The sequence below is a fragment of the Moschus berezovskii genome, chromosome 8 (genome assembly GCF_049115385.1).
Source record: "Moschus berezovskii isolate FMDL1 chromosome 8, NW_MosBer_1.0, whole genome shotgun sequence".
NCBI lineage: Eukaryota > Metazoa > Chordata > Mammalia > Artiodactyla > Moschidae > Moschus > Moschus berezovskii.
The window spans coordinates 96,514,651-96,524,790 of NC_142467.1; the positions used below are offsets into that span (position 1 = coordinate 96,514,651).

A 10,140-nucleotide genomic window follows, 5' to 3' on the forward strand; every position below is an offset into this window, starting at 1 on the left:
TGGGCGGGGCGGGGTCGCGGGCGCGAGCGCCGCTCCCTGCGCAGCCTCCGCCCCCCGCGGCGGCCCCGCCCCCCCCGTCGCCATGGGAACAGCCGCGGCGGCCCGGCTCGCGCGCTGCTCGCCTGCCTCGGTCTCCGCGGCTCCAGGGGCGGGTGGGGTGGGCAGAGCCGGGGCCGCCGCCGCGGCCGCCGCGGAGAGGCCAGGAGCTGACAGGGTGCGGGTCCCGGAAGACAGCGAGGCTGCCGGGCGCTGGGTCCCGGTCCCGGTCCAGGCCAGGGTGAGGGGCGCGGCGGGACGGGGGTGGTGGGGGAGGGGGGTCCCCGGGACGCAAGAACAAAGGGAGTGGGGCGGGGGAGCCGCGTCCAGCCCCCTCCACCTCCCCGGACCGCGCGTTCGCACCTGTTGTGCGCGGACCGGCCGGGTCGGGGTTTCCTCTCCTTGTTCATAGCGTCCCCACCTGCGAGCGCGCCCGGAGTTGGGTGCCCGCGGGCCGGGCATGGGCGTAGCCCCGGGGCTTAGGCGCAGGCGGGGGCTGGGGCTCGGCAGGGAGTAGGGGTCGGTGGCGGGAGGGGACGAGGCGGGGGCGAGGGCGGTCGCAGCTTCATCCGCGCGCCCCTGCGGGCCCCTCCTCCGCAGGGCGCGCGGCGATGTGAGCCATGAGCGCGACGTGGACGCTGTCCCCCGAGCCGCTGCCGCCGTCCACGGGGCCGCCTGTGGGTGCGGGCCTGGACGCGGAGCAGCGCACCGTGTTCGCCTTCGTGCTGTGCCTGCTCGTGGTGCTGGTGCTGCTGATGGTGCGCTGCGTGCGCATCCTGCTCGACCCCTACAGCCGCATGCCCGCCTCGTCCTGGACCGACCACAAGGAGGCGCTCGAGCGCGGGCAGTTCGACTACGCGCTGGTCTGAGCGGTGCGGCGCCCCTGGCCGGCCCTCGGCGGGGTCTCTCTCCCAGGGCCGATCTGACGAGGGGCGCCGCCAGGCCTGGACCGCGCTCGGGACCCTGCCCCGCGAGCCCGCAGCCCGAGTGGGGAGGACATGAGGAGAAGTCCAAGCCCTCCCCCCGAGACCCCTCCCATCTTCCCTCCTGGCCAGGCCGGAGCCCCACTTCGTGCCTTTATCCTGCCCTGTCCCGCCCCTCCGCCCCCAGCGTGTAGGTGTTTCTCTGCTGTTGTCCTGCCGCCCAGCAGCATGAGTGTCCTGTCCATTCCTGGATTCGGAGACCCCCGTATCCTTTCCCTTCCTCCTTGTTCTGTGACCATCCTCTCTCCCCACCCCGCGCAACCCCGCCCGTAAACCATGAGCCCCTCCTCGGGCTCCGGCTTGCTCGCGGGGCAGGCTCTCCTGGGCTCACGGGGTGGGATACTGCATACCAATATGCCCTGCGCGGCCTGCCCCAGAGACAGAGCCTGAAGAGCGACAATGGCTGCTGTGTCCAGGATGGGCGGCTCCATCCACGGGAGGAGAGGGCAGACAGGTTCCCTCCCGCCGCCAGCCCAGGCCCCAGTTCAGGTCAGCCCGCCCCTGCCTCTGTTACTGCCTCCACCCTTCTTTGGCTCCCCTGCGACCTCCCCCTGATCCCTCTGCCACACCCCCTCCCCAGATCCTCCCCTGGCCTCTCACTCCTCCTTGCCTCTGAACCCATGCTGTTAATAAAAGCTATTATTGAGCGCTTACTGCATGCCAAGCAGTGTGCTGAGGTAGCGACTCTGCACTTGGCCTCTTGTATTTTCAGGATCCTGTTAGCATCGTCATTCTACGGGCCTGGGGACTTGGGTCCAGACAGGTTCAATGACTTGCCAGAGCTAGAATCTGAACCCAGGGCTCTTTTGCACACACTTAAAAGCTGCCCAGGGCTGAGAAACACCCAAATGCATGCTCTGGGGAATTGAGGCTGCTGCTGCTGCTAAGTATCTCTAATTCCCCCATTCCAGAAAGAGCCAAGACCACCCTTCCTTCCCTTAACTTGGGGCGACTCTGGGGGCCATTGATGGACTTAGCCTGGTAGGGAGCTGGGATGGGGCACCCTCAGCCAGCTCTGGAGGTTGTCTCCGAGACCTGACGTGGCTTCCTGGCACTCTGACCATATCTGCAGCCCCAGACCACTCTGACCTGATCCATCCGTCCCACCATCAACTTCGGGAACCTCAGGTCTGGTGTGGTGGGGCCGTGGTCACAGAGTGGGTTGGCTCCATTCCATGACCCGCCTGGGAGAAGTGTTGTGTGCCCCGGGGGAGCCGTGTGCAGCGTGTGTGGGGAGAAACTGAGTGTTGCTATAAAAGGAAGGTTGTGTGAATGCACAGGCTCCGTGAACAGAAAAATTTGCCAGCTCTTAGAGGACTGGTGAGATCTGGGGGAAGGCGGTACTGTGGGAGGACACCTGGTGCCCCCACCCAGCCCGAACCAGTCTGTCCCTGCCTCCGCACCCTCAGGGAGGCTGATGGAGGGGGCCGGGCAGGGAGAGAGACCCAGGAGCACCCCTGGGAACATGAGGCCTTTGACAGAAGCCGGGAGTCCAGCCCCGCCCTCTACCCAGCTCTGCTCCCTTCTCTGCTCCCCCTCCAGCTCTCCCTCCCTTGGGGAGCAAGGCCACCTCAGGGACTCACTCCCCTCCCTCCCACTTCCTGACACATGGGCAGCCCACCCATCACCCTTCCCTGGCCGGGGACCTGACTCCCCCACCTCAGTCAGGCTCAGGCCAAGACCCTCCAAACAATCACCAAGGGTCGCTTCACTGCCCACCGCACCCTCCTGCCTGGCATACCCCCCTCAGATTCCAGGAAGTTTAAGCAATGGTTCTCTAGCTCAGATTCTCCCTCCAGCATTCTGAGCCCTCTCCCACCTCTAACTCACAGGAGAAAGAGAGTCAGTCAGGGGGGTTGACAAGAACTTTATTCACTGTTACAGGACATGGGATACTGGGCTTTAGAAGGGATGAGGAACCAGAGGGGGAAATATTTGATGGTGGTGTTAGCCCAGCCGGTTCTATAGCTGAACCCCTCCTTGTACCATTGGGTTTCCAGCTCTGAGACCCCCACTGTATCAAGCATGTTAAGGCCACTGCACATTGCCTCAGGGACCTTCCACCGTGGCAAGATCCTCATGACAACCCAGGGCCAGACCAAGCAGGATTGAGAGTCTGGGGGCTCACCGATGTCTGGAGTGTCCCCTGCCTGCCAGGCCCCTACCTTGCCACCTGGCCCAGAAGCTCCAAAGGTACCAGGAAAGGGTTCAGGGGGCACACCCCAGCCGCTTGCCAAGAGGATATGGGCTGGCTGGAGCCAGCATTCTTGGGGGCCTGAGGGCTGGCCTGGCCAGTCTCCTCTTGACCCCTGGAACCCGCCCCGCTATCCTCAGTTCTGGACGCCAGGCCCCCACTGGCAAGGTCGCGCTGGGGGGCCATCAGATGTCGGTACATACCCGACATGTGTTCAACCAAGGTGGCACAGGGCAGATGGGACAACTCCTCAGGAAGTGCCATGAGCAGGTCAAGGATCACAGCGGACTCTGGTGAGGGATGGAAAGGGGATGAGTCGAGAGGGAGGGGCTGGCCACCAAAGAACCCACCCCCAGAGTGCCGGGCCCACCCTCCTCACCAGCTGCAGAAAGCTCAGGGGCCTGGCCACCACGGGAGACGGATGATAGGTACGTGTAGATCTTTTCGAAGTCCACAGAAAAGTCTCCCTCAGCAGACTGGCCAGTCAGGGACTCGGAGGATGCCTCAGGAGCAGGGCCTTGCGTCTTGGGGGCAGAGCCAGGAACCTCATGCCCTCCGGGGGCCTCGGGGGCGGGGCTGGAAGCCTCAGGACCCAGGTCCTCCTGTCTTCCAGGGGCGCTGAGGAGCAGTGGCTTTCCACAAGCCTGCGTGGGCTTGGAGGGCACTGAGTGCAGGAGGCTGACGGGTTCCGTGGCAGCGATGGTGAGCACCTGGCAGGCAGAGAAAGATCAGGGAAGGAAAGGCAGAAGTGTCCCCGTGGGTTACTCCCCTGCCCTGCAGGAGACAATCTTCAAATCCTCCCTCCCACCCTGAGGAAGGCTGAGAGGGTGGGCACGGAAGCTAGGGTGACCAGTGACGGGCCAGAGTCACAGAGCTGGCAAAGGGAAGGGATGCAGGGCCAGCTTAGACTCATATATATGACTCTGTCCTCCGGGACACCCCTATCCTGCCTGCGGGGGATGGCTGTACCTGTGAGAAAGCCACAGTAAGCGCCTCCTCCAGTGGGCCTGTTATCTTCTCAGCCAGATCCATCCACACCTGGGTGGAACAAGCAGAAGGTATTTAGGGATCAATCATTAGGAGTCCCCCATACCCTACCCCTCCCTGGAGCTCCCCTGTCCAGATTATCCCCCGGAACTCCCACCTCATTCCCCAGGGGCCAGTCCTGGGGAACCTTGCTCCATCTCACCTCAATGGGGGCCGGGGTCTGTGTTTCCCAGCGTCTTGGACCATTTGGGCCACCTGTATGTATCCTTTTAATGGCCTCCCGGGCCACTCGGCTCTTGAGCTGCCGGAGAAAGTCCTGGATCTGGAAAGTAAGAAGAGGCCAAATGGACCTTCTAGAAGCCCAGGGCTAGGCAGTCCTGCTTGTTCCAGGGCTAGCCACTGCTCCCTAGCCTCCCGCTGGCCAGGGGTTGAGGGTCACTGGGACTCTGCCCGGGGTTCTCGGGCCAAGGCCCTAGGCATGACCAGCTACCCTGGTCGGTTCTGGCTCCTCCCCGCAGCCACAGCCCACACCCGCGGTTAAGTACTATCCTAGTCACCTACCCACTTATTCCACTCCGCTCTATTTCCCTCTCACTTCCTGACTTCCACTTCAACCTCATTCCCGTCCAGTCCCGCTGCGACCTGCACCCATTCTGGGAAGTGAAAGAAAGTGTTCATCGCTCAGTCGTTGCCGACTCTTGGCGACCCCATGGACTGCAGCCCTTCAGGCTCCTCTGTCCATGGAGTTCTCTGGGCAAGAATACTAGAGTGGGTAGCCATTCCCTTCTCCAGGGGATCTTCCCGACTCAGGGATCGAATCGGTGCCATCTGCATTGCAGGCAGATTTCTTCACCATCTGAGCCAGCAGAGAAGACCCATCCTGGGTCCTCCTTTCAAACTCAGAGCTCGCCCCGCCCCTAAATTTTGCCTTCGCTCCGCCTCTCAGACTTCGGCAACCCGGCCTCCTCCTCGCCCCGCCCCTTGACTCACTGTCCCGCCCTCACCCCGCCCTCAGCTTCTCGCAGCCACACAAGGCCCAGCCTTGCACTAGTCCCGCCTCCTCCGGCGTTCTTCCGGTTCCTCAACCTCGGCCGTGTCCCCGCCTCACCCTCGACCTGCCCACTTCAAGGCCCCGCCCCCAAGCCTCACTTTCGTCCAGCCCAACCTCAGGGCCCGCCCCTCCGCCAGCCCCGGACACATCCTAGCCCCGCCTCCAGCCTTGCTCCCATCTCGGGGTTCTTCTCACCTCCGTCTTGCTGCGGCCCGGCAACTCTCGGGCCAGCTCGGCGGCGTCCAGCTCTGGTTGGCCCTGTCGCGCCTGCAGTAGTCGTAACAGCTGCCGCTTCTCGCTGGCTCTCCAGGCCTCGGGGCCAGTCACCTCAACCAGATAGCGCCTCGGGATCGCCCGCCGCCGCTGTGGTGGCTTCATGCCGGTGAGGCGGGTGAGGGAGTCGGCGTCGTTCCGGAGTGTTTCCTTGGTGGGCGGGGTTACGGCGGCCTCTGGGTCCAAAAGACCCCGCGCGGAAGCAGAATTGGATGGGGGCGTGGCTCTGCGTTTGCAGGCCGTAGGGAACTGCCTACCCCGGAAGCGATGGGGATTGGTATCTAACTGAAGCTAAGGCGAACGAGACCCCACCGCCCTCATTCTGTCTCATTCGTGAACTGGAGCCGAGACCTTAGATCTCATTCCTTCCCTCCATTCCAGGAATAGGTCTTGTGAAACTCCTGTTATGTGCTTTGTAGCCAAGAACCTCAGCTGTGGGGTCGGATAGCTCAGATTGGTGATTTAAGTGATGTGGCCTTGCCAAGCCTCAGTTTCCTCAGCCGTAAAATGGAGCTAAAATCCCGCCCTTGTCTATGCTCTGAGGAGGGTGAGGTCAGGCAGGAGGGATTTAAGGACCTTAAGGCTAGACGGAGAGGAGCTTGGAGCAGAGACTTGAGCTCGAAGTCCTACCAAGGGCAGGGTCCGGGCGGTGGGAGTGGAGAGCGGAGAGGCCTTGAAAAGGCCGGTGAGCTAGTGCAGGTTTGGAGGAGGAGACGAGGCTATTTAAGCTGGTAGGACTGGGTGTTCCCTTTTGTTAGGGACAAAATGCCCGTGGGCGGTATCTGCACACGTGTATAAGGGCGTGTGAGCCCCGCCTCAAAGCCCCACCCCTCCAGTCTGGACCTCTTCCTACCCGGAATCCCCACCCCCGCGCCACGCGCACGTGCGGACTTCAGAAAACCGCAGTCCAGGCCAGAGGTTTATTTTGGGCCCAGGTGGGAGGGTGGGAGGAGAAGCAAGGAGGGCGGGACGCGGCGATCGTAGTCCCGTCGAGTATCCTAGTCCCCCGAGGCGGGTCTGATACGAGGCCGTGGCTGGTTTGTCTCCGGATCCTGCTGGGGGCGCGCCATCTCTGGAAAGAGGCGACTCAGGCTGAGCGGGGAGAGGACGCTAAGGCTGGTCAACCGCTTCTCAACCCATCGCCGGCCGCCCCATCAGTCTGCGTGGCTGGGTGAGAGTGGATGCTAAGTCTGAAACCCGAATTCTCTTTGCCTAGTGCCTGTGTGACGACGGAGAAGGCAATGGCAAGCCACTCCAGTACTCTTGCCTAGAAAATCGCATGGACAGAGGAGCCTGGTGGGCTGCAGTCCATGGGGTCGCTACTAGTCGGACACGACTGAGCGACTTCACTTTCACTTTTCACTTTCACACATTGGAGAAGGAAATGGCAACCCACTCCAGTGTTCTTGCCTGGAGAATCCCAAGGACGGGGGAGCCTGGTCGGCTGCTGTCTATGGGGTTGCACAGAGTCGGACACGACTGAAGTGACTTAGCAGCAGCAGCAGTGCCTGTGTGAGGTGTTCAGATCCTTTCTCACGACACTAAACCCGCAGTCGGCTACGGGTCACCCACTACCTGAGTTCGAATCCCAGTTCCACTAAATTTTTGTGACCTTTGGCAAGTCCATTTCAGAGAGTGCCTCATTTTCCTTCTATTATGGGGATTATAGTAGAGAGTTGTTACAAGGATTAATAGGCGTTAATCATTTGGAACTCCGCCTGGCAGAAAGAACGGGCTAAGATCATTATCATCACCTCCCTCCTCCATCTGTCCTAACAGGCCCCACGTTACACTCCCCCTCCTTCCTGCGCCCCGACACTTACCTGCCTCACTGGGGCCTCCTGGGCGGGGGGCCGCTGGGCGAGGCTCTCGGGGGCTGACCGGGGAGTTGGGGCGCTGGAGAAGAGAGGGAAGCTAAAGAGTAGGGGTTGCGGTGCGCAGGGCCGGAGCTAGAGCGACCCCTGGAGGCTGCTGCGGGCGTAGCGGAGGCCGGTCTGGGGATGTTCAGGGCGGAGCAGGCCGACGCGCTGGAATAGACTGGGGGCCAGGCGGAAATCCCGGAGGGCGGAGATTGGTACCTGAGTGCGCGCACACGAGGCTGAGCCCGGCGGCCACAGCGGCGCCCAGCACGAAAGCGGCCAACACTAGAGCTACCACCGGCGCGGGCTCCAGGGCCTCCGAGGCCGGCGCGGGAGACACGGGGCGCACAACTCTGCCGGGGAAGCCCTTGGGTAGCCCTGTGAGAAGTATAACGCTAAGACTGGGATCAGGCCTCAAATGTCCTCCCCACACCTCTTCTGGACCCCAGAGATCCCCCCGCGGAGGACCGCTGTGCGCTCACTGGGGGGCAGCCGTGGCACAGTCACCACGATGGGCTGCGTCAGTGTGTGCAGGTGGGGGCTGTCAGCACCCAGGCTCTCGTCCCCGCCGCTGCCGGCGCCCGCGCACGCCTCATCCTGAGGCAGACACTGCAGGGAGAGGGGGCACAAGAGACGGGAATGTCAGGCGCTGGACTCCACGGACTGGGCCGCAGGCAGATCTAAGTGTCCAGCACTCTGTTGCAACCAGGGATCGCATCACTAGAACCCTGGAAATCTGGCCCCTTCGGACGTCTCTGCCCCCAACCCCAGCCTGAGACCCAGTACCTACTCCCAGTTTCGAGATACCACCGCCCCCAGGTCCAAAAGCGCCCAGATGCCCAAACCCTAAGGAGTTTCTCCCCCGGATGTCAGAGGCACTTGCGCCCAACCCCTGATGGGCCCGGGCGCCCAGGTTCCCGCTCCTGCGCTCCTGCGCCCGCGCACCGGCGGCAGTGGAGGCAGGGTCAACGGCGCAGGCGTCCAGTGGGCTCTGCGGAGGCGGCGGCAGCGACTCAGTTGGCAGTGCAGGAACTGCACAGAGGCGTTGAAGACCGGGCGCAGACGGAAGCTGAAACGCGCAGGACCGGCGGCACCGAGGAGCGGCCGCGGTGGCGGGAAGGTGACCGAGGAGTCGGCGGAGCAGCCCCCGCGCAGCAGCGCCAGGGCGGGGCCCGGGGCCGGGCGCGAGGACGGTGTTACAGAGCAGCGGTGCAGGGCCAGGCCCCAGCGCGGGGAGGGACGGGCCAGGGCCGCCTGGGGGGTGGGGTCGCCGTCAGGATCGGCAGCCCCCACCGGCCCTCACCCGGCCTCCGTGCGTCCCGCGTCTACCTGCACAAACACGCGGCTGTCCGCTGGGACCTCGAGCGGCCCCGCACGGCGCGGGAAGGCGTCCTCCGCGTCCGACAGCTCCAGACTGAAAAGGGGTTGGCGCAACCAGGGCCCGGGCGCCGCAGGGAACGGGGGCGCTGACAGGGAGAAAGAGTCGCACAGCAGAGGAAGGACGCGCTGTCACTTGGTTCCCCCGGCCAACCTCCCTGCCTCCCCTGCCTTCTTTGGAAGATGGATACAGTTGTGGTGGATTCATCTGTGCTCGGCTCTGTGCCTCACGCCCTCAGCCATGATGCTGCTATGATTTACCCCCTGGAGACCCCCAGGACATCCCAGCCCAGTCCCTGAGCCTGGACGCAAAGCTGCACCTTCCTGGGGAGGCTCCGCTTTTCCCAGACCCCATCTTCTCCACCTGCAGTGGGCAAAGGATCCCTGGCAGGGAAGGGGCTGAGGGGCGCCTGACAGTGGATGGTCAGTCTGGGGGAGCACAAAGGTCCTCCCCTCCCCCCACCCACCCAGGACCAGGGACTGCTTTGGGGTCACAGCAGGGCCGTCTAAGGGGGACGATGCTGATCCCACCCTTTCCTAAGAGTTGGGGAGAACAGCAAGGTGGTCTTCCTCCAGCCCTTTCAGCACCATGGAAGCCCACCAGGGTCCGGGGCTTTTCACCATGTCTGGTTCCTCACTTCTGGACTGAGGACAGCAGCAGCAAAGGGAACAGGGAAGCCCCTACTGCGGTGTATGATCACCCCGCTACCCCCATCTGCCTTCAGGAGGCTCTCAACTATGTTCTTCTCAAAGGATGTTATCTAAACGTCCAGGATCACCTGTACACAGTTCATAAGATCATTTGTGCAGACCACTCCCCTCCCACAGCCCTTGGCCTCACCATGGCTGCTGGGGACTTTGAAGTTGAGGATCCAAGACAACCTGGAATGGGGGTGGGGGAGACCCCACCTTCCACCCACCCACCCCCATTCCCCCAGACAGGGTGGATGAGAGGTTGCGTTGAGATAGGGCAGCACAGGAATGGGGGCATGCTGGGCATGTTCCCTTGCCTGTACATACCAGCTGGCTCGCTGGGCAAGGCGGTGGTCCCCGGGAGCAGGGCCAGCAGCAGGAGCGCAGTGCCCAGCATGCTGGCCTGGCTGAAGCAAGAGCGTACAGGGCTGGTGGCAGAGGCGCCAGCCAGGCAGCACCCACACCCAGGAGGTGGGCAGGCGGCCCTGTCCTTGGCTGGATGGCCACTTCGGGAGGTAAGGAGCGGGGGCGGCAGACTGTTGGGTCGACATCAGAGCTGGTGCCCAAGGCCTGCCAGGGATTAAGGGCTCTCCCACCAGACCTGTGGCTATCAGGTTAGGGGGAGGTCCCACACATTGGCCATTAGATATGCAGCGAGTCACTACAAACTACCCCTCCGGCCCCGAG

At 63.3% G+C, this 10,140-nt stretch overlaps 3 protein-coding genes across 3 annotated transcripts; 1 reads left to right on the top strand and 2 right to left on the bottom strand.

Moving 5' to 3' along the window:
- The first annotated feature begins 97 nt into the window (after positions 1–97).
- CTXN1 (cortexin 1) lies at positions 98–1,684 on the top strand. The gene is made up of 2 exons (XM_055430034.2): positions 98–277; positions 637–1,684. Exon 2 carries the CDS (start codon positions 657–659, stop codon positions 903–905), a length of 249 nt encoding a protein of 82 aa, XP_055286009.1. The 5' UTR covers positions 98–277; positions 637–656; the 3' UTR covers positions 906–1,684.
- Positions 1,685–2,871: 1,187 nt separating this feature from the next.
- On the bottom strand, positions 2,872–5,708 carry SNAPC2 (small nuclear RNA activating complex polypeptide 2). The gene is made up of 5 exons (XM_055429993.2): positions 5,447–5,708; positions 4,403–4,522; positions 4,183–4,251; positions 3,593–3,923; positions 2,872–3,503 (listed from the first exon to the last, which is right to left on the bottom strand). The coding sequence occupies exons 1-5, from the start codon at positions 5,627–5,629 to the stop codon at positions 3,181–3,183; spliced, it is 1,026 nt and encodes a 341-aa protein (XP_055285968.2). The 5' UTR covers positions 5,630–5,708; the 3' UTR covers positions 2,872–3,180.
- Positions 5,709–6,438: 730 nt separating this feature from the next.
- TGFBR3L (transforming growth factor beta receptor 3 like) lies at positions 6,439–10,130 on the bottom strand. The gene is made up of 7 exons (XM_055429995.2): positions 9,781–10,130; positions 8,713–8,849; positions 8,329–8,637; positions 7,866–7,992; positions 7,603–7,761; positions 7,348–7,420; positions 6,439–6,596 (listed from the first exon to the last, which is right to left on the bottom strand). The coding sequence occupies exons 1-6, from the start codon at positions 9,848–9,850 to the stop codon at positions 7,353–7,355; spliced, it is 870 nt and encodes a 289-aa protein (XP_055285970.2). The 5' UTR covers positions 9,851–10,130; the 3' UTR covers positions 6,439–6,596; positions 7,348–7,352.
- Between the last annotated feature and the right edge of the window lie 10 nt (positions 10,131–10,140).